Raw genomic sequence first — 27,198 nt, 5'->3', positions numbered from 1 at the left:
CAAGTAACAGACACATCTCAACATCAACTGTTCAGAGGAGACTGTGTGAATCAGGCCTTCAGGGTTGAATCGTTGCAAAGAAACCACTACTGAAAACGTGGATGTCGATTATGGCAGCCTCCCGCACCTCTCTGATTCAGAGAGTTTGGGTTAAATGCGGAAGACAGATTTCAGTTGAATGCATTCAGTCGTGCAACTGACTTGCTTGGGTCAAAAAACATGAGCAATGGACATTAGACAGGTGGAAATTTGTCCTTTGGTCTGGAGATTTTTGGTTCCAACCACGTCTTTATGTAACGCGGTGTGGGTGAACGGATGATCTCCGCATGCGTATTTTTCCACCGTAAAGCATGGAGGTGGTGGTGTTATGGTGTGGGGGTAATTTGCTGGTGACACGGTCAGTGATTTCTTTAGAATTCAAGGCACACTTACCAGCATGGCTACCACAGCATTCTGCCGTAAATATGCCATCCCATCTGTTTTGGGCTTAGTGGGACTATCATCTATTTTTCAACAGGACAATCACCCAACACACCTCCAGGCTGTGTAAGGGCTATTTTACCAAGAAGGAGAGAGATGGAGTGCTGCATCAAATGACCTGGCCTCGATAACCCCTGACCTCAACCAAATTGAGATGGTTTGAGATGAGTCCAACCGCAGAGTGAAGTAAAAGCAGCCAACAAGCTCAGCATATGTGGAAACTCCTTCAAGTCTGTTGGAAAAGCATTCCAGGTGAAGCTGGTTGAGAGAATGCCAAGAGTGTGCAAAAGCTGTCATCAAGGCAAAGGCTGGCTACTTTGAAAAATCTCAAATATAAAATATATGTTGATTTGTTTAACACTTTTTTGGTTACTACATGATTCTATATTTGTTATTTCATCGTTTATGGCTTCACTATTATTCTACAATGTTGAAACTAGTCAAAATAAAGAAACTCTTGAATGAGTAGATGTTCTAAAAATTTGGACCGGTTGTGTGTGTGTCTTTCGGAGGGGTTGGGTTAAAAGCGGAAGTCACATTTCGGTTGGACCGTGTGCACAATTTACAAATAAAGTCATCTTATCTTACCTGCTGGGTAGGCTTCTCTTCCCCAGAGAGAGGAGCTTCTGTCCCTGAGCTGTGGCTGGTTCCTCCCTTGGCTCTCTCTTCACCAGGGGGTTGGCTGGGGGTCGTCCTCTCAGACGACCAGCCTCCTCATACCCTGACAACATAGCCCTGAGAGCGACGGGGAGAGAGAAAGGGAGGGAGAGAAAGCGAGAGAGGGAGCGAGGGGCGGAGTGCGAGAGAGAGGGGAAGGAGAGATTGAGTAAAGGGAGAGATTGAGTGAGGGAGGATAAAAATGAGAGAAAGAAATATAGAGAGAGCAAAAGGTAGAAACAGAGAGAAAGATAGGGTGAGGGGCAGGGGGGAGAGAGGATAAAAGGGAGAGGTTAAGAGTGAGAGAGAAAAGGCATTGAACAGAGATGGTTACCACAGAGAATCAGGACACCCATTTAATATCCCATCCGAAAGAGGGTATCCTACACAGGGCAAAGACCCAATCACTGCCCTGGGGAATTGAGATCTGTTTTTCTTTATCAGGGGAAAAAGTGCCTCCTACTGGCCCTCCAAAATCAATTTCAGCAACATATGGTCACCCATCCAGGGACCGACCAGGACTGACACTGCTTAGCTTCAATGGCAAGCCAGTAGTGGGATGTACAGTGGTAAACATACTTTATCAGCAGTACAGTCCAAAAAAATACTGTTTTAGATGCTGTAAGAAAACTATCTAGACACCTCTGACAGGTAGAAGGTATTTTTTAAATTTTATTTAACCTTTATTTAACTAGGCAAGTCAGTTAAGAACAAATTCTTATTTACAATGATGGCCGTAGTCCATAGTTCATTGTAATAGATGCATTTGTGTGTGCTTTGTTACTACCTGCCCAGACCAAAGATATTTCTTGAAATAAACATTTTCATGTACTGTAAGTGATCAATAGTCCCTTACACAAATGCTGACCTCGAACAAAACCTTTTCAGTATTTATTTATGAGTAGAGTACGGCCTACTCTAGCAGACTTCTTGGCAGGCTTCTGAAATCAACCTTTGGCAATGGCACGGCAAAGATTTATTAATAGAACAATGTACGATTACATCCGACACATTAAAGACTCCTCTGGCGGGAATTTAAAAAGTTGATAATCAAGTTAGTTATATATTAAAACCGTTCATCACAGCTCGGCTCCCGCTCCGCTATTACACTTGACAAGCTTCCGACTGTAAACTCTGGCAGCCAGCCATCCACAGCCCAGCCAGGCCTAGACAAATAGAGCAAGCCCACTGCAATAGTAGAAAATCCTTCTGAGCAGTGCGTAAGTTAAGCCGATCGGCAGTGCTGAGTCGGCGTTTAACCCAACGCTTCTGATTCGAAACGCTTCTGATTCTGCTGTGGACATTGTGAAAAAATACAATTCGCCACCCTTAAACTTCTCTGCCGAGGAGCCAACGGCACGTCATCCGCCTCGTCTCAGACTCCAACACTAACATTGGAAAAATTGAAATTTGCAGAGAGTAGTGTGCTGTGTTATGACTTTAAGATAAATACTTTGAAAATGTCAAGACAGCTGTAATTGTTCTAGTTTGGAACAGTGTCAGGGCCTCTCAGCTGAAAGTGAAACAGAGGTTCAATGACATTGGGATTGCATTTAGCCAAGCCTCCTCTCCATCCAAGGCTGCAGGTCCAATTAGAAATATCTGTTGGGTGGCGACACGGACAATGTTTAAATAATTGGAAATTGCATTATTCCTTTCTTCACTCCCTGATCTGACATGTCTGGATGGTTAAAAGCTATGAAGTTGAACCTTTGCTCTTACCTATCCTATCATTTTAGATCAGTGAGGATGGAAACAGGGCCAGCTGGCCATCTTGACACATCATCACAATGACATCACTTCCCCCCACCTGGTTTCCATGGGAGTGTCCTGGGGCGTGGCTTCCTCCTGTTCGTCGGCAGTGCACAGCCTCTTGGTCTTCTGGACAAAGTGCACAGGGACAAAGGTGATCTGCTTTTCGCCGCCCAGCCGGTCAGGCAGCACAGCCTCCTTCTTCATGTTGATGTCGGAGTAGGGACAGCCGAAGGCACTGTGGAGAAATGAAAGAAAAGGAGGGGGAGGGGTGAGAGAAAGGGATAGGGATGGAGAGAGAGAGAGTGAGAGACCAAAGAAAGAAGTAGACAGATTGAAAGATTGAGCCAGTAAGAGAAGAAATGGCATGATTGAGAAAGAAAGAGAAAGACAGAGAGAAAATAAATGGTGCTAGAAAGACCTGGCAGTTAAAACATGCACTTCTCATCCGGCCAGTCCATGCAGCAGCAGCAGGACATGTTTGTGTGTGAGAGTTCATTTGGCCCGGCATGTTTTTTTTTTTTCATTTCACCTTTATTTAACCAGGTAGGCTAGTTGAGAACAAGTTCTCATTTGCAACTGCGACCTGGCCAAGATAAGGCATAGCAGTGTGAACAGACAACACAGAGTTACACATGGAGTAAACAATTAACAAGTCAATAACACAGTAGAAAAAAAGGGGAGTCTATATATACATTGTGTGCAAAAGGCATGAGGTAGGCAAATAATTACAATTATGCAGATTAACACTGGAGTGATAAATGATCAGATGGTTATGTACAGGTAGAGATATTGGTGTGCAAAAGAGCAGAAAAATAAAAATAAATAAATAAAAACAGTATGGGGATGAGGTAGGTGAAAATGGGTGGGCTATTTACCAATAGACTATGTACAGCTGCAGCGATCGGTTAGCTGCTCAGATAGCAGATGTTTGAAGTTGGTGAGGGAGATAAAAGTCTCCAACTTCAGCGATTTTTGCAATTCGTTCCAGTCACAGGCAGCAGAGAACTGGAACGAAAGGCGGCCAAATGAGGTGTTGGCTTTAGGGATGATCAGTGAGATATACCTGCTGGAGCGCGTGCTACGGATGGGTGTTGCCATCGTAACCAGTGAACTGAGATAAGGCGGAGCTTTACCTAGCATGGACTTGTAGATGACCTGGAGCCAGTGGGTCTGGCGACGAATATGTAGCGAGGGCCAGCCGACTAGAGCATACAAGTCGCAGTGGTGGGTGGTATAAGGTGCTTTAGTGACAAAACGGATGGCACTGTGATAAACTGCATCCAGTTTGCTGAGTAGAGTGTTGGAAGCAATTTTGTAGATGACGTCGCCGAAGTCGAGGATCGGTAGGATAGTCAGTTTTACTAGGGTAAGTTTGGCGGCGTGAGTGAAGGAGGCTTTGTTGCGGAATAGAAAGCCGACTCTTGATTTGATTTTCGATTGGAGATGTTTGATATGGGTCTGGAAGGAGAGTTTAGAGTCTAGCCAGACACCTAGGTACTTATAGATGTCCACATATTCAAGGTCGGAACCATCCAGGGTGGTGATGCTGGTCAGGCGTGCGGGTGCAGGCAGCGAACGGTTGAAAAGCATGCATTTGGTTTTACTAGCGTTTAAGAGCAGTTGGAGGCCACGGAAGGAGTGCTGTATGGCATTGAAGCTCGTTTGGAGGTTAGATAGCACAGTGTCCAAGGACGGGCCGGAAGTATATAGAATGGTGTCGTCTGCGTAGAGGTGGATCAGGGAATCGCCCGCAGCATGAGAAACATCATTGATATATACAGAGAAAAGAGTCGGCCCGAGAATTGAACCCTGTGGCACCCCCATAGAGACTGCCAGAGGACCGGACAGCATGCCCTCCGATTTGACACACTGAACTCTGTCTGCAAAGTAATTGGTGAACCAGGCAAGGCAGTCATCCGAAAAACCGAGGCTACTGAGTCTGCCGATAAGAATACGGTGATTGACAGAGTCGAAAGCCTTGGCAAGGTCTATGAAGACGGCTGCACAGTACTGTCTTTTATCGATGGCGGTTATGATATCGTTTAGTACCTTGAGCGTGGCTGAGGTACACCCGTGACCGGCTCGGAAACCAGATTGCACAGCGGAGAAGGTACGGTGGGATTCAAGATGGTCAGTGACCTGTTTGTTGACTTGGCTTTCGAAGACCTTAGATAGGCAGGGCAGGATGGATATAGGTCTGTAACAGTTTGGGTCCAGGGTGTCGCCCCCTTTGAAGAGGGGGATGACTGCGGCAGCTTTCCAATCCTTGGGGATCTCAGATGATATGAAAGAGAGGTTGAACAGGCTGGTAATAGGGGTTGCGACAATGGCGGCGGATAGTTTCAGGAATAGAGGGTCCAGATTGTCCAGCCCAGCTGATTTGTACGGGTCCAGGTTTTGCAGCTCTTTCAGGACATCTGCTATCTGGATTTGGGTAAAGGAGAACCTGGAGAGGCTTGGGCGAGTAGCTGCGGGGGGGGGGGAGCTGTTGTCCGAGGTTGGAGTAGCCAGGCGGAAGGCATGGCCAGCCGTTGAGAAATGCTTGTTGAAGTTTTCGATAATCATGGATTTATCGGTGGTGACCATGTTACCTAGTCTCAGTGCAGTGGGCAGCTGGGAGGAGGTGCTCTTGTTCTCCATGGACTTCACAGTGTCCCAGAACTTTTTGGAGTTGGAGCTACAGGATGCAAACTTCTGCCTGAAGAAGTTGGCTTTAGCTTTCCTGACTGACTGTGTGTATTGGTTCCTGACTTCCCTGAACAGTTGCATATCGCGGGGACTATTCGATGTTAGCGCAGTCCGCCACAGGATGTTTTTGTGCTGGTCGAGGGCAGTCAGGTCTGGAGTGAACCAGGGGCTATATCTGTTCTTAGTTCTGCATTTTTTGAACGGAGCATGCTTATCTAAAATGGTGAGGAAGTTACTTTTAAAGAAAGACCAGGCATCCTCAACTGACGGGATGAGGTCAATGTCCTTCCAGGATACCCGGGCCAGGTCGATTAGAAAGGCCTGCTCACAGAAGTGTTTTAGGGAGCGTTTGACAGTGATGAGGGGTGGTCGTTTGACTGCGGCTCCGTAGCGGATACAGGCAATGAGGCAGTGATCGCTGAGATCCTGGTTGTAGACAGCGGAGGTGTATTTGGAGGGCCAGTTGGTCAGGATGACGTCAATGAGGGTGCCCTTGTTTACAGAGTTAGGGTTGTACCTGGTGGGTTCCTTGATGATTTGAGTGAGATTGAGGGCATCTAGCTTAGATTGTAGGACTGCCGGGGTGTTAAGCATATCCCAGTTTAGGTCACCTAACAGAACAAACTCTGAAGCTAGATGGGGGGCGATCAATTCACAAATGGTGTCCAGGGCACAGCTGGGAGCTGAGGGGGGTCGGTAGCAGGCGGCAACAGTGAGAGACTTATTTCTGGAGAGAGTAATTTTCAAAATTAGTAGTTCGAACTGTTTGGGTATGGACCTGGAGAGTATGACATTACTTTGCAGGCTATCTCTGCAGTAGACTGCAACTCCTCCCCCTTTGGCAGTTCTATCTTGACGGAAGATGTTATAGTTGGGTATGGAAATCTCAGAATTTTTGGTGGCCTTCCTGAGCCAGGATTCAGACACGGCAAGGACATCAGGGTTAGCAGAGTGTGCTAGAGCAGTGAGTAAGACACACTTAGGGAGGAGGCTTCTGATGTTGACATGCATGAAACCAAGGCTTTTTCGATCACAGAAGTCAACAAATGAGGGTGCCTGGGGACATGCAGGGCCTGGGTTTACCTCCACATCACCCGCGGAACAGAGAAGGAGTAGTATGAGGGTGCGGCTGAAGGCTATCAAAACTGGTCGCCTAGGGCGTTGGGGACAGAGAATAAGAGGAGCAGGTTTCTGGGCATGGTAGAATATATTCAGGGCATAATGCGCAGACAGGGGTATGGTGGGGTGCGGGTACAGCGGAGGTAAGCCCAGGCACTGGGTGATGATGAGAGAGGTTGTATCTCTGGACATGCTGGTTGTAATGGGTGAGGTCACCGCATGTGTGGGGGGTGGGACAAAGGAGGTATCAGGGGTATAAAGAGTGGAACTAGGGGCTCCATTGTAAACTAAAACAATGATAACTAACCTGCACAACAGTATACAAGGCATATTGACATTTGAGAGAGACATACAGCAAGGCATACAGTAATCACAGGTGTTGAATTGGGAGAGCTAGCTAAAACAGTAGGTGAGACAACAACAGCTAATCAGCTAGCACAACAACAGCAGGTAGAATGGCGATTGATTAGGCAGAGAGGGTCGGATTAACTACACACAGAGCCTAAATGCGGCTGGGGCCGACAGATAAAACATAAACAAGCAGAATGGATTACCGTGAATTAATGGACAGTCCAGCATGCATCAGCTATGTAGCCAAGTGATCAGTGTCCAAGGGGCAGCGGTGGATGGGGCAAGGAAGCTGGACTGGCGAGTGTTATCCAGGTTAGAAAACTAACAATGACTAAATAGCTTGTAGCCAGTTAGCTGGTTAGCTTCTGAAGGTTCTTGAGTGTGTTCTAAAAGTGTAAAGATAATAGCGGTTCCGTATCACATTGGGTGAGGCAGGTTCCCGGAAGGTATAAACAAATAAAAAATCGAAAAGGGATAGAAAGTAAATATGGGTTCAGTGAGTGTTTGGGACGCGGCGATTCAGATGGTTAGCAGGCCTGTGCTAACAAGCTAACAGTTAGTAGACGGTGCTAAACACGGTAGCAGTTAGCGGACCGGGCTAAACAAGCTAGCAGTTAGCAGGCCGAATTTGCAAGCAAGGAGATAGCAAGGGCTAGAGAGTTAGCCTTTGGGGACGTCGCGATGGGGGGAGTCTGATGTCACAGCGCATCAGTCAAACCATCCCTTCAAAATTACCATGTGGAGAAAGTCACAGTGTGAATCTGGCCACAATGTGGTGCTGAGGTCCGGTCAACCAGAAACAGTAAAGAGTAGAGACACATTGCTATTGTGCTCAAAGAAATTAATGATATACATCTCTAGGCTTTGCTGAGCCAGAGCACTTTTCCTGCAGCAAACCACTGTTTTAGAAATTCTCTCTCCCTTTCTCTATTGTCTCACTCTCCCTCCCTCCCTCTCTCTCTCTCTTCTCATGCTTCTTTTGGTTCAGTTCAGCGAATTCTACTTTGGATCATGACTCACACGGAAGAGACGACAACAATATTCCACAAAACAACGTGACAAACCTTGAAATAAACAAGAAATATTCATTACAAACTTCAATGAAGAGGCCAGAATAATAGTAGAGAGAATGATATATTTCAGCTTTTATTTCTTTCATCACATTCCCAGAAGTTCAAATACACTCAATTAGTATTTGGTAGTATTGCATTTAAATTGTTTGACTTGGGTCAAACGTTTCGAGTAGCCTTCCACAAGATTCCCACAATTAGTTGCGTGAAATTTGGCCCATTCCTCCTTACAGATCTGGTGTATCTGAGTCAGGTTTGTAGGCCACCTTGCTCGCACACACATTTTCAGTTCTGCCCATACATTTTCTATAGGATTGAGGTCAGGGCTTTGTGACGGCCACTCCAATACCTTGACTTTGTTGTCCTTAAGCCATTTTGCCACAACTTTGAAAGTATGCTTGGGGTCATTGTCCATTTGGAAGACCCATTTGTGACCAAGCTTTAACTTCCTGACTGATGCCTTGAGATGTTGCTTCAATATATCCACATAATGTTCCTGCGTCATGATGCCATCTATTTTGTGAAATGCACCAGTCCCTCCTGCAGCAAAGCAACCCCACAACATGATGCTGCCACCCCTGTGCTTCACGGTTGGGATGGTGTTCTTCGGCTTGCAAGCATCCCCATTTTTCCTCCAAACATAACGATGGTCATTTTGGCCAAACAATTATATTTTTGTTTCATCAGACGAGAGGACATTTCTCCAAAAAGTACGATCTTTGTCCCCATGAGCAGTTGCAAACCATAGTCAAGCTTTTTTATGGCGGTTTTGGAGCAGTGGCTTCTTCCTTGCTGAGCGGCCTTTCAGGTTATGTCGATACAGGACTCGTTTTACTGTGGATATTGATACTTTTGTACCTGTTTCCCCCTGTACCTTCACAAGGTCCTTTGCTGTTGTTCTGGGATTGATTTGCACCTTTCACACCCAAAATACATTCATCTCTAGGAGACAGAACGCGTCTTCTTCCTGAGCTTCAGTCTTGACTGATTTCTTTTGATTTTCCCATGATGTCAAGCAACGAGGCACTGAGTTTGAAGGTAGGCCTTGAAATACATCCACAGGAACACCTCCAATTGACTCAAATGATGTCAATTAGCCTATCAGAAGCTTCTAATGCCATGACATAATTTTCCAAGCTTTTTAAAGGCACAGTCAACTTAGTGTATGTAAACTTCTGACCCACTGGAATTGTGATACAGTCTGAATTGTGATACAGTCTGAAATAATCTGTCTGCAAACAATTGTTGGTAAAAATTACTTGTCATGCACAAAGTAGATGTCCTAACAGACTTGCCAAAACTATAGTTTGTTAACAAGACATTTGTGGAGTGGATAAATGTGTTTATGACACAATAAGGTTGGAATGTAAACTTCCAACTTCAACTGTGCACACTATTTTTTTCTTTTTTTAAATATACCTTTATTATTCCCTGTAAACCCTACCACCCCTCCCCCAATTGGAGTACACTAATAAACAATAACACGTAGGCTTCTACCTTCAGTTTATACAAACTATACACATTTTACAGACAATCTATTTTACAATAGTTATATTTTGTTTATTTTTAGTCCTGTCCTTCCTCTATTTCTGATGTCCATCTGATTTCTATTTGTAACTGTGCTATTTCACAAAAGTTCTGAACCTATATACATTTCACAGACCTCGTATGTTTTACATTTGTTACCTTGTTGTTATTAGTCCCACCTTTCAGCTCCATTAAACCCCTCCCATCTATCTCTTAACACCATCCATTTTGGATTTCTATTTGCCATATATTTTTAAACTGTGCTGTGATGCTTCACAAAAGTTATGAATCTATTCTCATAGTTTCTAAAGATTGTAAATTAAAGATAAACATGTTTGCTAAAATAATTATTAAATTATTGATCGATTGACTATGACTTTTCAAATCCCTCAGTAGTGCTATCTGCAGCGTTAGTTCTAGGTAAATGTTGCAATTCTTCAGCCATTCCTGGACCTCTAACCAAAAACAAGCTACATATGGACAGTACCAAAATAAATGATCTATTGACTCTGCCTCCTCGCAGCAAAATCTGCAGAGCTGGGAAGATTGTATCCCCACATATAACATTCTATTGGTAGAAAGAATTTTGTATAATAATTAACATTTCTTTAAAAGAAAAAATGAATCATCAGCGTACAATGACACCGTAGTTTTTAATCCATGGATTTTTAATATTATTTTTAATTTTAACAATTTTAATTGTATTATTTTACATTTTTTCTAATTTTAACAGCTAACATTCCGATGGCAATAATAAATAGAAACGTTGTTGACAGTTTAAAACTTTGAGATGTAGCCATTATTTAATATTTTACACCTAGGGTTACTATACATAACTTTAACCCATTTTAGAAGAGATTCTCCAAAATTGAAATATTCCAGGCATTTATATATAAACTCCAGTCGTACTTTATCAAAAGTATTTTCAAAGTCAGCTACGAAAACCAGGCCTGGTTTCCCCGATATTTCATAGTATTCTATTTCCAGTACTTGTCTTATATTATCTCCAATGTATCGTCCATGTAAAAAAAACTGTCTGATTAGGATGAATAATAACATTTTAAGTCTATGCACCAAGCATTTAGCTAGAATTTTTGCATCACAACACTGAAGTGTAAGAGGCCTCAAATTTTTTCAATGGACTGGATCTTTATATATACACCACTTGGATCTTGTTTCAGTAATACTGAAATCAGACCTTGTTGCGTGTCCGATAATCTAGCATTTATATAAGAGTGGCTAAAACATGCTTATAATGGTCCTCTGGTATACTTCCACTGGTATGCCATCCAGCCCTGGAGTTTTCCCATACTTAAAGGCTTTAATTCCATCAAGAAGTTCCTCCTCTGTAATTTGGCCTTCATATGAGTCTTTCTGTACAGATGTTAATTTTACATTATTAATAGGGTAAAAGTCCATACAATTAGCTGAGGTTAGTGGAGATGGAGGAGACTGAAATGAAAACATATTCTAGTACTTTACCTCCTCTTTCAAAAGTACTTTACCTCCTCTTTCAAAATATCGTTCAGTGAATCATGAGTGACTCCATCATTTGTAACAAGTTTCAGTAAAAAAATAAAAGATAGCATTTCTATGTTGAAAATTGAAAAATAATTTGGTGCATTTTCCCCATATTCCATCCAGTTTGCTTTATTTTTTATAATATATTACACTGGATCTTTCTTGTATAAGTTCCTCCATTTCGTTTTGTTTTTCCTCCAACTTACTCTGAGCCTTTATGGTACAGTTTTCATTGCTATCTGTCTGTTCTGTTAGTCCTTCAATTTCCTTTGAAAATATGGACTCTAATCTGCAGAATTAACTGGCTCTATTTCTTTAAACTTGAGGCTATAGCTATCTTTTAAGGCCTTGGCTAACAGAGTGAGTGTATATATTTACAGATACAGTTTTGTATTTGCATTTATTAAGGATCCCCATTAGCTGCTGCCAAGGCAGGAGCTACTCTTCCTGGTGTCCAGCAACATTAAGGCAGTTATATACAATTTAAAATAATACATGACATTACATGTCATGACATTTTTCACAAAACATTGTGTGTTCGCTCAGGCCATCACTCTACTACCACCACTTATCTATAATACAAAATCCATGTGTATGTGTGTAGAGTGTGTGTCTTATGGAACACAGTCCCTGCTGTTCCATAAGATGTATCTTTATCTGTTTTTTAAATCTGATTCTACTGCTTGCATCAGTTACCTGATGTGGAAGAATGTTCCATGTAGCCATGGCTCTACGTAGTACTGTGCGCCTCCCATTGTCTGTTCTTGACTTGGGGATTGTGAAGAGACCTTTGGTGGCATGTATTGTGGGGTATGCATGTGTGTCCGAGCTGTGTGCTAGTAATTTAAACAGACACCTGGGTGCATTCAGCATTTCAAAACTTCTTACAGAAGCAAGTAGTGATGGAGTCAGTCTCTCCTCCACTTTGAGCCATGAGAAATATACATGCATATTAGCTCTCTGTGTCCATTTAAGGGCCAGCAGTGCAGCCCTGTAATTTTCAGAGGTCCCTCTTTGTGGCACCTGACCACACGACTGAACAGTAGTCCAGGTGCAACAAAACTAGAGCCTGTAGGACCTGCCTTGTTAAAACCTCTCTAGGGTACGTGGGATGGTAGCGTCCCACCTGACCAACATCCAGTGACATTGCAGAGCGCCAAATTCAAAAACAGAAATACTGATTATAAAAATTCAGAAAACATACAAGTAAGTGTTTTTTTAATTTTAAATTTTACCCCCTTTTTTCTCCCCAATTTCGTGGTATCCAATTGTTAGTAGCTACTATCTTGTCTCATCGCTACAACTCCCGTACGGGCTCGGGAGAGACGAAGGTTGAAAATCATGCGTCCTCCGATACACAACCCAACCAAGCTGCATGGCTTCTTAACACAGTGCGCATCCAACCCGGAAGCCAGCCGCACGAATATGTCAGAGGAAACACTGTGCACCTGGCAACCTTGGTTAGCGTGCACTGCGCCTGGTCCGCCACAGGAGTTGCTGGTGCGTGATGAGACAAGGATATCCCTACCGGCCACTCCCTCCCTAACCCGGACGACGCTATGCCAATTGTGCGTCGCCCCACGGACCTCCCGGTCGCGGCCGGTTACGACAGAGCCTGGGCGCAAACCCAGAGTCACTGGTGGCACAGCCCTTAACCACTGCGCCACCCAGGAGGCCCTTCATGTAAGTGTTACACATAGGTTTAAAGATTAACTTCTTCTGAAGCCAACCACGGTGTCAGATTTCAAAAAGGCTTTACGGCGAAAGCATATCATGCGATTTTTTGAGAACATCGCCCTGCAGACAAATCATTACAAACAGTAACCAGCCAAGTAGAAGAGTTACACAAGTCAGAAATAGAGATAAAATTAATCACTTACCTTTAATGATCTTTATATGGTTGCGCTCAGAAGACATTAATTTACTCAATAAATGTTTTTTTTCTTCAATAAAGTCTCTCTTTATATCCAAAAAACCCTGTTTTGTTTGTGTGTTTTCTTCAGTAATCGACAGGCTCAAATGCAGTCACAACAGGCAGACAAAAAAAATCCAAATTGTATCTGTAAAGTTCAAAGAAACATGTCAAACGATGTTTATATACAATCATCAGGTTGTTTTTAGCCTAAATAATCAATAATATTTCAACCGGACAATAACGTTGCCAATATAAAAGGTAAACGAGAAAGGCGCGCTCTCGGGATTGCGCATAAAAAAAACTCTGACACTTTAGGATCCAGTCATTCAGACTGGTCTTACTCCCTCATTTTTCAGAATACAAGCCTGAAACAATTTCTAAAGACTGTTGACATCTAGTGGAATGCATAGGAAATGTGTGATGGCATTGAATAGAAAACTACAAAAATAAAAAAAATCCTACTTCCTGGATGGATTTTTCTCAGGTTTTCGCCTGCCAAATCAGTTCTGTTATACTCGGACATTATTTTAACAGTTTTGTAAGTGTTTTCTATCCAAATCTACCAATTATATGCATATCCTAGCTTCTGGGCCTGAGTAGCAGGCAGTTTACTTTGGGCACGCTTCTCATCCGGAGGTGAAAATAGTGCACCCTACCCTAGAGAAGTTAAGGAGCCAGAGTAGCGCTTTATTATGGACAGACTTCTCCCCATCTTAGCTACTGTTGTATCAACATGTTTTGACCATGACAGTTTTACAATCCAGGGTTACTTCAAGCAGTTTAGGTCACCTCAACTTGCTCAATTTCCACATTATGTATTACAGGTTTTAGTTGAGGTTTAGGGTTTAGTGAATGATTTCTCCCAAATACAATGCTTTTAGTTTTTGAAATATTTAGAACTTACTTATTCATTGCCACCAAATCTGAAACTAACTGCAGCTCTTTGTTAAGTGCTGCAGTGATTTCACTCCCTGGTGTAGCTGACATGTATAGTGTGGAGTCATCCACATACATACATAGACAAACTGGCTTTACTAAAGGCCAGTGTCATGTCATTAGTAAAGATTGAAAATTAAGGGTCCTAGACAGCTGCCCTGGGGAATTCCTGATACTACCTGGAGAGCACAGACTTTCTAGTAGGCTTAGATTGAAGATATGGCAAATATGGGTGGCAATATCTTCAGTAATTTTCCATCCAAGTTGTCAGAACCTGGTGGCTTGTCATTGTTGATAGGCAACAATAGTTGACAACCCTTACATTCTTTTGGCTGCAAAGAAATATACAACAACGAGTAAATGAGGGGTCACTAAGTGTAACAGCAAGTGGGGTGGTGAGGGCCAACTGCTCTCATTTGTTGTACATGTTTCCCCCACCAAGATTACTTTCAAGGCTGGGCACCTCTTAAGTCCCCCAAAGCAACATCCATGCTCTGACACGACAACTGTCAACCAATAGAGGCCAAACTCTCTTAGCTGGGGGCCACATCCGCCTATACAATGCTAAAGGAAACACTGGAACTTACAGCTGGTTTGGAGTGGGAAATCAGAGAACAAGAAAAGGTTCCTCTGACACATCACAAAAGCCCACTTCTTCACGCTCCATTACAGTCCATAAGACCAGCTCCCTCGATGCATCTCAAGTCCGGCCATGAATTTTACTAAGAAAAAATGTCCACTGGAAACAGTGTTAACAGGCATAGATAAGGAGACAATTGATTGGACATGATTTGGAAAGGCACACACCTATCTATTTAAGGTCCCACAGTTAAGAGTGCAAGCCATAAGGTCAAAGGAATTGTCCGTGGAGCTCCGAGACAGGATTGTGTTGAGGAACAGATCTGTGGAAGCGTTCCAAAGTATTTCTGCAGCATTGAAGGTCCCCAAAAACCCAGTGGCCTTCATCATTCTTAAATAAAATAAGTTTGGAACCACCAAGACTCTTCTTAGACTGGCCACCCGGCCCAACTGAACACTCGAAGGAGAAGGGCCTTGGTCAGGGAGTTGACCAAGAACCCAATGGTTCTTGGTCAAACGTCCAGAATTACAACCATCTCTGCAACACTCCACCAATAAGGCCTTTATGGTAGATTGGCCAGGCAGAAGCAACTCTTCAGTAAAAGGCACATGACAGCCCGTTGAAGTTTGCCAAAAGGCACTTAACCTCTCTGGGATTGTTCGGGACGCTAGCGTCCCACCTCGCCAACAGACAGTGAAATTGCAGGGCGCCAAATAAAAAAAAAACGGAAATCTCATAATTAAAATTCCTCAACCATACAAGTATTTTACATCATTTTAAAGATACACTTCTCTTTAATCCAACCACAGTGTCCGATTTCAAAAAGGCTTTTCGGCGAAAGCAGAACATATCATTATGTTAGGTTAGCAACTAGTCACAGAAAGCATTCAGCCATTTTCTAACCAAAGAGAGGTGTCACCAAAAGCAGAAATATAGATCAAATTTATCACTAACCTTTGACGATCTTCGTCAGATGACATTCCCAGAACTCAATGTTACACAATACATGTATGTTTTGTTCGTTCAAGTTCATAATTATATCCAAAAACCTCAGTTTACATTGGTGCCATGTTCAGAAATCCCTCCAAAACATCCGGAGAAATTGCAGAGAGCCACATCAAATAACAGAAATACTCATCATAAACTTTGATGAAAGATACATGTTTTACATAGAGTTAAAGATAAACTTGTTCTTAATGCAACCGCTGTGTCAGATTTTTAAAAAAGCTTTACGGCAAAAGCACAATATTCTATAATCTGAGAACAGTGTTCAGCCACAAACGCAAGTAATACAGTTACCCACCAAGTTGTAGAGTCAACAAAAGTCATAAATAGCATTATAAATCCTCACTTACCTTTGCTGATCTTCATCGGAATGCACTCCCAGGACTCCCACAAGAAATTTTTGTTTTGTTCAATTATGTCCATATTTATGTCCAAATACCTCCGTTTTGTTTGCGCGTTTAGTTCACTCTTCCAAAGGCACAATGCATGAGGGCAAAATCCAGACGAAAAGTCAAAAGAGTTGCATTACAGTTTGTAGAAACATGTCAAATGATGTTTACAATCAATCCTTAGGGTCTTTTTATAATAAATCTTCAATAATATTCCAACCGGACAGAAGCATATTCATTACAGAGAAAAAAATAAGGAATGGCACGCCCGTGTCACCGCGCAGTAAACAACTGATTGGCCTCAGCCTAGTTCACTTGATGAAACAGCTCTTATTCGACACCCTTCCACAAAAGAAGCCTCAAACAACTTTCTAAAGACTGTTGACATCTGCTGGAAGCCTTGGGAAGTGCAATCTGGCAACATAGACACAGCATATTGGATAGGCAATCACTTAAATGAAACTACAAACCTCAGATTTCCCACTTCCTGGTTGGATTTGTCTCAGGTTTTCGCCTGCCATATGAGTACTTTTATACTCACAGACATCATTCAAACAGTTAGAGAAACTTCAGGGTGTTTTCTATCCAATAGTACTAATAATATGCATATATTAGCATCTGCGACAGAGTAGCAGGCAGTTTCTCTGGGCACCTTATTCCTCCAAGCTACTCAATACTGCCTCCCTGTCACCAAGAAGTTAAACGTCTCTCAGATCATGAGAAACAAGATTCGCTGGTCTGATGAAATCTAGATTGAACTCTCTGTCCTGAATGCCAAGCGTCACTTCTGGAGGAAACCTGGCACCATCCCTACAGTGAAGTATGGTGGTGGCAGCATCATGCTGTGGGGATGTTTTTCAGCGGCAGGGACTGGGAGATTAGCCAGGATCGAGGCAAAGATGAACGGAGAAAAGTACAGTGAGATCCCTGATGAAAACCTTTTCCAGACCGCTCAGGATCTCAGACTAGAGCGAAGGTTCTCTTTCCAACAGGACAACGACCATAAGCACACAGCCAAGACAATGCAGGAGTGGCTTCAGGACAAGTCTCTGAATGTCCTTGAGTGGCTCAGTAAGAGCCCGGACTTGAACCCGATCGAGCATCTCTGGAGAGACCTGAAAATAGCTGTGCATCAACACTCCCCATCCAACCTGACAGAGCTTGAGAGGATCTGCAGAGAAGAATGGGAGAAACTTCTCAAATGCAGGGCTACAAGCTTGTAGCATCATATCCAAGAAGACTTGAGGCTGTATTCGCTGCCAAAGGTGCTTCAACAAAGTACTGAGTAAAGGGTCTGAATACTTTCTTTATAAAATTGCAAACATGTCTAAAAACCTGTTTTTGCTTTGTCATTATGGGGTTTTGTGTGTAGATTGATGAGAAAAAATGTAATACATTTTAGAATAAGGCTGTAGCGTAACAAAATGTGTAAAATGTCAAGGGGTCTGAATACTTTCCGAATACACTGTAGGCCTGCATCTGTTGCCATAAATTGAGCCGACACACATACAGACAGACACAGACACACTTCTACCTTGGAACCAACTAAACCGTAGCACAGGCCAAGGAAAAAAACACATACATCTGTGCATTTTGATAAGGGGATGAAACTGCGCTCTCAGCAGACAATGAGACAATTTATGTTGACGCCAGCTGTGGAAATCGACCATGCTTGCGTTCATTAAAACAAAATGCTGCATGATGGAACTACAGGCGACTGAAGCGGGAGGGTTTTAGTAGCTCAAAAATAGATTGCAGCAGTAGTCTGAGTGTTGAGAAGCTAAAATTACGCTGTTCAGAGGGGTTGGTCGCCCCACTCTGTGCCCTTTCCTCCACTGCAGATGGTTTAGAGAGATAAGATCAATTTGTACTGCAGGAAAGAGCTGTGCTGGGCTCTTCTAACGCCCAGGCACGGCGCTAAAGTGGGCACTTTCCATTCAAATGTTATCTCAATGGAAATGAACATGCCCTGTCTTTGTGCGGCGTCGTATTCTGTAAATGAGTTGACCCTTTGAGGTCAAAAGTTAAACCCATTATCATTGAAAGGTGAATTGTATAACACCCTGAAGGTCCCTCAACACATACAAATGTACATTTATTTTTCTTCAAAGTAAAGTAAGTCACTGTTTTATAAATATTCATGAGATTATTATAATGAGATTGCATAACGCTCGACTCGAGCAGTAGATGAGCTCCCACACTCCCAAACCTTCAGGCTAATGCCAAAATTCAAACTTGGATAATATTACCTCTTCACCAATAACGCCTCTGGAATTAAAAATAATACTTTCATCAAAATCATTGAGGGTGCCGGAGCATAATGTCGTGGGGGTATGAAATAGCTCTCAGCTTCCTGATTAGTTATTTTAATATGGATGTCGAATTATGTTTTTATTACCATGCACTGCACAGATGACTGAATACAGCTGTGTGTGTTTGTGTTCCTGTGTGTTTATGTGTGTAATAATGTGAGCCTCAGTGTCTCTGCTCCCAACAGCCTCTGAGCAGTCACAACCGTTTACTCAAATGACGGGGGCCATTAAAGAATGAAAACATGCCACAATAACATAAAATAAGTGATTTATATGTGACTCGTTTCAGGAAACGACGCGTATGTCGCGCATCACTACTTCATAGAAGAGCCATTTGAACGTAAACTTTTTTTTTATAAAAATGTTTTTTGGGGGGCAGAAATGCCATCTGGAACATGCAAACTTTCATGTGCCTTAACACACTTGTATGCCATCTGTAAATAGGAATTCAATTGTTAAATTACGAGACTAGTTGGTTTAGCCATGGAAAAAGACAGGAACCTTTCCGCTAGCCATGATTGGCTGAGATAATGGGTGGGTTGGACATGCCTAGAGATGAGTTCAGATTGTTCTGCCATGTAGCACGCTTCGGTCTATAACATGCGCTGATCAGTTTGTGTAGGTAATCCTTAGTAACAGAGCTTTTTTGAAAGATATCACGTAGGAGAACTGCAAAAGTGTTGCTCTCCACTTTCTGGAGAACCGAGTTTTAAATCAGTGGCATTAGAGTTTGATAGTTAAGGAAATTGAGAAAATGCTGGCGTTTGATTGCAAATATGCAGACCGAGTCAAAAAGAGAACACACAGTAGACTGTTGTATAAAACACCTGTCTCCGGATGACATCTTCAAACCAAGTGCAATCATCCATCCGTGAAAGAGGGAGAAACATCCATCTATGTATACGAATTTACAAATGATCAACACTAGTTGAATACCTCCGGTGTCAGTAAACGTTGGCAAAAAAGAGCAATTTAATTGTTGTCTGCAGCACAGTTGCAGTCACCAATGCTCTGGATAACATAAAAACATGGGTGGGGCTAAGGCTTAAGAGGGTGTGAATTATGCTGTATGGGTGTAGACAAAGAAGAGCTCTCCAGTAGGTGTACCAAAACATTTCAGGTCCATTTTCTCAAAAAGTGACGTTACAAGTTTAGCAACATTTTCTAGTTCGGAGTCTCTACTTTTATCCAATGTAAAATACACAATTAGAAATTTTGCTACATAAGACCGAATCGAGCTAGTCGGTCACATATTCCTACCCGCATATGTTATTCTCCACATAAAACTGAAGTTCTGAGTTTATGATAATTGATGCAGATGAAATTCAAATTATTTGCTAATGAAGTTGGGTTAGAGCCACGTTTCTAGAGAGTTTTTCTTTTGCTGCAGTAACAGGGCTTAAAGCATGGTACTGTGGTTGTGGAGGACTCTGTCACTGAATGTCTTTCTGTTTCTTGATCAGAAGGATCCACCAGTGGGCTGTGGAGAGGGGTGTGCTGGGGGGGGGGGGGGGGGGGAATATGCACACTCCACCCTCATTCCATTCAGAGTTGATTATATCCTTGGAAAAGGTGAGGCACAAAAATAGCAGAGGGCGAGTTGAATCCTCAGACAGACGCTCAGGGAGACAGAGAGAGGGAGAGAGGGAGGAGCAGAGGGGTGAATGTAAGGACTACTACTATCATTGTCATATAGTATTGCCAACTACATTATAAAAACAGAGAGAGATCTACAGTTTGTTTATTGAAAAAGTCAACACCTGGCATTGTCAAAATAAAATTAATTAATCAAATTAAAATTAGTCGGCAAGATTCCTAATTTTCTCACCTATAGTGCCATATATTCAAAGACACATCCTCTTCAATAATCAAAAACTAAGAATTTCCACCAAGCACTCTGCAAAGCGGTGTGTTTTGTAAAACAAATGGGTTAGAGAGGGCCATAACCTCAGTGGTATGACAGCCGGTGATAGACTGTGCGCTGCTGCTTTGGCAGTTAGTCAGGCAGAGTCTTGGCAGGGAGAAGAGCATGGAGCAGGCCTGCAAGCTGCAGGATTAACTTCTCTAGGCTACTCGTATGTGAGCTCCGTGAGTGAACATGGTCCAGGAGTGCCTCTCCTCCATCATCCCTTTTTCTCCTCTCCTTTGTGGAGGCACCTCTGGCTCCCCTAGGTAAAAATCTTAGAACCCGGCTGGCTGCAGCCCTCTCCCCCACAGAGAAGCCCAGGTCAGCTAGATGTTAATGCTAGCAACATACTCTCACTATTGTTGCATGGAGCCAACCAACAGGCCATGCAATGCTGCAGTTACAGCAGCATATTTATTACCCACAGACAATGGCATCCACATCTCACCTTGCCAAAGCCAGCTGTTGGTAGATAACACCTTAATTTGTGTTATTAGTCCTTGTCACGCCCTGACCATAGAGAGCCCTTGGTTCTCTATGGTGTAGTAGGTCAGGGCGTGACTAGGGGGTGTTCTAGCTCAATATTTCTATGTTGGTATTTTGTCTGGTCCCCAATTAGAGGCAGCTAGTAATCGTTGCCTCTAATTGGGGATCATATTTAGGTAGCCATTTTTCCCACCTGTGTTTGTGGGATATTGTTTTGTGTTTGTGCACCACTACTTTCACGTTTCGTTATTGGTTTATTGTTTTTGTTTAAAGTTTCACCGTAATAAAGATGTGGAACTTCAATCATGCTGAGCCTTGGTCCGCTAATTACGACGATCGTGACAGTCCTTCCTGATCTGGGTGTCAATGGGCACACAAGAAGCAAACTGAGCAAACAAAATATGCCTCTAAACAATGGTGACATGCTATCAGAAAAGCCAAGCTGGTGATAGGTCTGGCCCAGAAACAATTCTTAGCTGCTACCCTCTAAGCACTTGTAGGGATTGGAAAGGATGTGTTTGATTTGATGGGTATAAGCAACATGGTGAACATGCTACCAAGCCTTTCAGAGAGCAAGGTGGAACTACTATCATATTGCTGATACCTTTCTAATCCCTTCAGATCTACAGGGTTTAGGGGCTTGGCGATTTTTCTGGACCGGCAGATATTGTCAGACAATGTAGTCATCAATAGGTGTCTTACCTGTGGTGTCCTGTGTATTTGGCTCCTTTGATGTGGCCCACACCCCTGCAGCCCGGAGTGGGGCACACTCCCTGGGTCACGGAGCTCTTAAGGTCAGAAGGTCCTGTGTGTGCTGGATGGGGATGACAACCAACAAACCAATCACAAGGCTTGCTTGAGGCTGGCAAGAAAGAGTTTGAAGATAACGCTTGCTATTCATTGATTGATTTAGTCAACAGGCAAGTAGGTAAAATTGGGTCAGCATATGTATTCAGTGGTATATTAACTACATTCAGTGCCTTTGGAAAGTATTCAGACCACTTAACTTTTTCAAAATTCTGTTACATTACAGCCTTATTCTAAAATGAATGAAATCGTTTTTTTCTCCTCAATCTACACACAATACCCCATACTGACAAAGCAAAAACAAGTTTTTAGAAGTGTTAGCAAATTAATATAATTTTTTGTTGTTGATATATCACGTTTACACAAGTATCCAGACCTTTTACTAAGTACTTTGTTGTAGCACCTTTGGCAGTGATTACAGTATTGAGTCTTACTGGGTATGATGCTACAAGCTTGGCACACCTGTATTTAGGGAGTTTCTCCCATTCTTCTCTGCAGAGCCTTTCAAGCTCTGTCAGGTTGGATGGGGAGTCAAATCAAATGTATTTGTCACATACACATGGTTAGCAGATGTTAATGCGAGTGTAGCGAAATGCTTGTGCTTCTAGTTCCGACAATGCAGTAATAACCAACGAGTAATCTAACCTAGAGGGGGTTTTGCTGCACAGCTATTTTCAGGTCTAGGTCTCTCCAGAGATGTTCGATCGGGTTCAAGTCCGGGCTCTTGTTGAGCCACTCAAGGACATTCAGAGACCTGTCCCGAAGCCACTCCTGCATTGTCTTGGCTGTGTGCTTCGGGTCATTGTCCTGTTGGAAGGTGAACCTTCGCCCCAGTCTGAGATCCTGAGCAGTCTGGAACAGGTTTTCATCAGGGATCTCACTGTACTTTGCTCCGTTCATCTTTGCCTCGATCCTGGCTAATCTCCCAGCCCCTGCTGCTGAAAAACATCCCCACAGCATGATGCTGCCACCACCATACTTCACCGTAGGGATGGTACCAGGTTCCTCCAGATGTGACACTTGGCATTCAGGCCAAAGAGTTATTGGTTTCATCAGACCAGAGAATCTTGTTTCTCATGATCTGACAGTCTTAAGTAGCCTTTTGGCAAACTCCAAGCTGGCTGTCATGTGCCTTTTACTGAAGAGTGGCTTCCGTCTGGCCAATCTACCATAAAGGCCTAATTGGTGGAGTGCTGCAGAGATGGTTGTCCTTCTGGAAGTTTGACCAAAAACCAAGGCCCTTTTCCTCCGAGTGCTCAGTTTTGCTGGGCGGCCAGCTCTTGGAAGAGTCTTGGTGGTTCCAAACTTCTTCCATTTAAGAATGATGAAGGGCAATGTGTTCTTGGGGACCTTCAATGCTGCAGAAATGTTTTGTTACTCGTTCCTAGTTCTGTGCCTCGAAACAATTCTGTCTCTGAGCTCTACGGACAATTCCTTCGACCTCATGGCTTGGTTTTTGCTCTGACATGCACTGTCAACTGTGGGACCTTATATAGACAGGTTTGTGCCTTTTCAAATCATGTCCAATCAATTGAATTTACCACAGGTGGAGACAAATCAAGTTGTAGAAACATTTCAAGGATGATCAATGGAAACAGGATGCACCTGTTTTCGCTTTGTCATTATGGGTTAGTGTGTGTAGATTGCTGATTATTTAATCTATTTTAGAATAAGGTTGTAATGTTACAACATGTGGAACAAGTCAGAGGGTCTGAATACTTTCCGAAGGCACTGTGCAGGCCATAAACTTAACTTGAATTCCATAAATTGTCATTCATTGTAACTTAATTTCAGATGGATACTCATCATGCAAGTGTTTTCACTGTTGGATAACTTAAACCCATGTTTTATCCTATATAGCCTCATCGCCTATAACATGGGTTTTAGTTATCCAACTGTGCAAACCCATGCGTTATGAGTATCTATTTGAAATGAAGTTACAATGAATGAGACCTTACAGAGGATTAGCTGGGGTAGACCAATAAGTATTTTGAGTGTCAGGGTAGACAAATAGCCCTTATGGTTCTGCTTATGTGTTAGATTAAGACATCTAGAGCAACATCAAACATTTATCTTGCCATAATATATCAAGCACCAAGCTTCAGAACCAAATAAGACATAGAATTCAAGTCAGGTTTATGGCCTGTATTGCCGGTGCCAAGACAAAACTCACACACACACACACACACACACACACACACACACACACACACACACACACAGTCCCAAATGTGTTTACCAAAAGGGGAAATTGAAAAGATTTATTCCACTAGTCACAAGTCCTCCACTTGGAATAAGATTAGAGTTGTGTTTTTTATTTCTAATATGATTTCTGTTGCAGCCATTTATATTGTATCCCTAAATCATTATGGAACTGTCAATGGTAATACATCAAGAAAAACAATCACAGCCATCATCGAAAATGAAGAAAAATTCTTCAAAGGTCAAGTGATTAGTCTGTGCAGACAAAAATACTTTTGTCGATTTCTCGCACTGTGCCAACTTGTCAATCACAACGACTACTTTGCTATAAATTTAAGTATCTGTCCAGTGTTCCAGATTTTAAAATGAAATACAATATGAATTAAATAGATGTCCTTCCAAAAAAATATAATTTCGGATGTTATAAAAAGTATATTTCCCTGTGCCCTGAGTGGTTTGGGTGTATACTGGTACATTTTTTTTTTACTGATTTGACTGCTCAGCCAATGAGACATGTATACACTTGGATATTCACATTAGCTCCCACATGGGGGCACTGGGGCAGACTGCCCGAGCCTGTCTGCACCAAGTCAAATAGTATGAATGGATTCAGAATATGGAAATGCACAATGGAACTACTAGGGCACGTCACTATAACAGCAATAAATGCAGGCTGATTATTTCACAAGTGTGAGTCATTTCTGTTCTTTTACTTCACTGTCACTATATTGCTGATATTTTTGTTGTTAGCTACGTAACTAGCTAACGTAAACTCACCCCAACCGCAACATTCAAGCGAGGCTACAAAGAAAACTAATGGGACTGTAGCGACTGTGTTGACATCAAAATTGGGGGTGTGAACTAGGTTTCTATTCAAGCGTTGATCGACATGGTAATGGCTCTATTGTATTGGAGAAAAGTTTAAAAAAACGGACCCTCCATTACATCTAGACGTGTCATGTCGTAAAGTACAGCACGCATATAAAGCAACTATTTCTGTCTTACAATCAATCTCCACCAGGTGTAGCACTTCTCTCATCCTTTAAAAACAAGAAATGGACAGTGGGGGGATACCTAGTCATTTTTTGCATCATCATTGCATGCGATCATCATTCTCAAAGCCTCTGTTTACTTCTTAGTTCACTTTAGCACCGCCATAAAAACCCGATTCAAATTCGACACAAACCTTCAAATAGGTATCTAATGACACATTATATAAACTCTTTATAGTGTTTTATTTACATTTTAGAGGCGATAAGGTGATAAGTTGGACAGATTGAGTGAAAAAAAGCAATTTTCCCACACTCTCCTCTCACTATCACGCATTAGTTTTGCTTCCCCACCTGCCATTTTTAAAAAGACCCAATGGGCTCATTGCCTGCTTGAATTATGCAGAAACGGGCAGTGTTAGGTCATGTAATTGATTCTGTTGGAATTTGTGGTTTACAATGGTATTGACATTACAGTTGACCTGAAAGTATTACATTTTTGGGGCGCTAAAATAAGGGCAATTGTACGGACCAAGGCGATGTACGAGTTTACGTGAGTTTACGTTAGTCATGAAGCTAGCTAGCTACTACTGCTATCTATATCAGTCAACAACAGCTAACACAACAGCGAAGTTCTCTTGACATAACACTTTTAGCTACAAAATACAGGATTTAAAATAAAATGGAATGGCAAGATGGTTGTTGTGTAAAAGATCTGCTTTGACTTGCTTTCTTAGCTAACGATTGCTACCATTAGCATGCTAACCTTAGATAACTGCCAGCAGGCCAACTTTTACAAACCACATAACTTGAAATAGAAGTGACTGGCGAGATAGGCTTTGTCCTTTTTGCCAAGATCAGCTGTGGATTGTTTGGCTTGCTTGCTAGCTAACTACCTTGCCTGTGTGCAGTGAGCACATGTCTCACCTAGTCTCGAGAAAAATCCTTCTCCCCACCGGAGAATTTGAAAAAAATGAAAAGGTTGCTGGATTAGTGACACACGGGCCTGTCTCCGCCAAAGATAATGATGTCATTATCCAAGCAAATTTCAAGTGTTTTTCTTTTTAATGTTTTGAGATAAACGTTTGAGGTGTGTTTTTATCTCCAATTTATGCTTTGGCCAGAAATATGATTATAAGACGAGTCAACTACATTATTTGGATAAGTGATAACAGAATATGAACATTTAAAAGTGAGATTTTCACTGGACAGTTACTTTAAAGTTGTTTTTAGGGCAGGGATACTGTGCTATTGGCTGTGGAGTTGTGGTTAGGATTTAGAGCGCAGTACAAAGCCTTGTGCCATAGAAAAGACTTTGCACCCATACATCAGATAGCTGTGCTCTAATGTCAGTGAGATTCACCTCTGAAAGGGACAAAATCAATAGTGGGGATTTAATGGATGGAGAGGTCCTTGAGATGCATGGACGAGTGCATTGATTTGTGTGTACATGTGAGCGTTGAGTTGGAATGGTTAGCGAAGAGCACACACACATACAGGGGTGGTGAACTCACAAAGGGGGGGTTCCAGGGGATGACCTGTCCGGGCACACCAGCCCACAGGGTGAAGGTCCGGCAGGTCAGAGTCCACCCAGAAGTCAAACTTCTCATGCCAGCCGTCAAAATGGATCTGAGTAATACAGAGAGAGCGAGAGAGAGCAAAAGGGAGAGACAGCAACATTAGTACTAAAAATAATATCTGACATTCATAAAGGGCTTTTCACTATACAGAATAATCTCAAAATACTGTACAGACAATAAAACATTTAAACCAAATAGAAAAACATGTATTATAATGGACAATTAAACAGGCCAACATACACAAAGAACACAGCTGACGCTACAGGAGACAAGGACACCAAAGAGCACAGCTATCAACAGAAAGCCTTCCTAAAGACAGAGCACTGAAATCATGTTTAAAATGCTCTTTCAATCGTATAAAGAGACAGTAACAAAAAAATAACGTTTTGAGACACCAGGATTAACAATAATAGACCCAGTTCCAAATCCACAGTTGTTAACTGCTCCTAGTTAGGCACTGTTTGAAACTTTATTATTTATTTCACCTTTATTTAACCAGGAAGGCCAGTTGAGAACAAGTTCTCATTTACAACTGTGACCTGGTCAAGATAAAGCAAAGCAGTGCGACAAAAACAACAACACAGAGTTACACATGGGATAAACAAACGTACAGTCAATAACACAACAGAAAAATCTGTATACAGTGTGTGCAAATGAAGTAAGGAGGTAAGGCAATAAATAGGCCAATAGTGGCCTATTAGCAATGGAGTGATATATGTGCAGATGAGGATGTGCAAGTAGAAATACTGGTGTGCAAAAGAGCAGAAAAACAAAAACAAATATGGGGATGAGGTAAATAGTTGGTTGGATAGGCTATTTACAGATGGGCTGTGTACAGCTGCAGTGATCGGTAAGCTGCTCTGACAGCTGACGCTAAAAGTTAGAGAGGGAGATATGGATCTCCAGCTTCAGTTGCAGGAGAG

The 27,198-nt window shown here is 42.4% G+C and overlaps 1 protein-coding gene across 6 annotated transcripts in view; it reads right to left on the bottom strand.

Annotated features, from left to right (window-relative positions):
- Positions 1–27,198, bottom strand: part of LOC110489742 (lethal(3)malignant brain tumor-like protein 4) — a 143,811-nt gene that overhangs the window by 63,363 nt on the left and 53,250 nt on the right. For all 6 annotated transcript variants that reach the window (XR_002468616.3, XR_016486587.1, XM_021562594.3 and 3 more), the window contains 4 exons: positions 26,210–26,324; positions 21,400–21,511; positions 2,948–3,127; positions 1,069–1,215 (listed from right to left, as the gene is read on the bottom strand). Coding sequence is in view for 4 of the 6 variants with exons in the window: in XM_021562594.3 (XP_021418269.2) it covers positions 1,069–1,215; positions 2,948–3,127; positions 21,400–21,511; positions 26,210–26,324 (554 nt within the window). In the remaining 2 variants the exon portion in view is untranslated. The remainder of the gene's footprint in view (positions 1–1,068; positions 1,216–2,947; positions 3,128–21,399; positions 21,512–26,209; positions 26,325–27,198) is intronic.

Source organism: Oncorhynchus mykiss, chromosome 15 (assembly GCF_057628025.1).
Source record: "Oncorhynchus mykiss isolate SJ-2025 chromosome 15, ASM5762802v1, whole genome shotgun sequence".
Classification (NCBI taxonomy): domain Eukaryota; kingdom Metazoa; phylum Chordata; class Actinopteri; order Salmoniformes; family Salmonidae; genus Oncorhynchus; species Oncorhynchus mykiss.
This window is presented reverse-complemented; position numbering and strand designations above follow the sequence as displayed.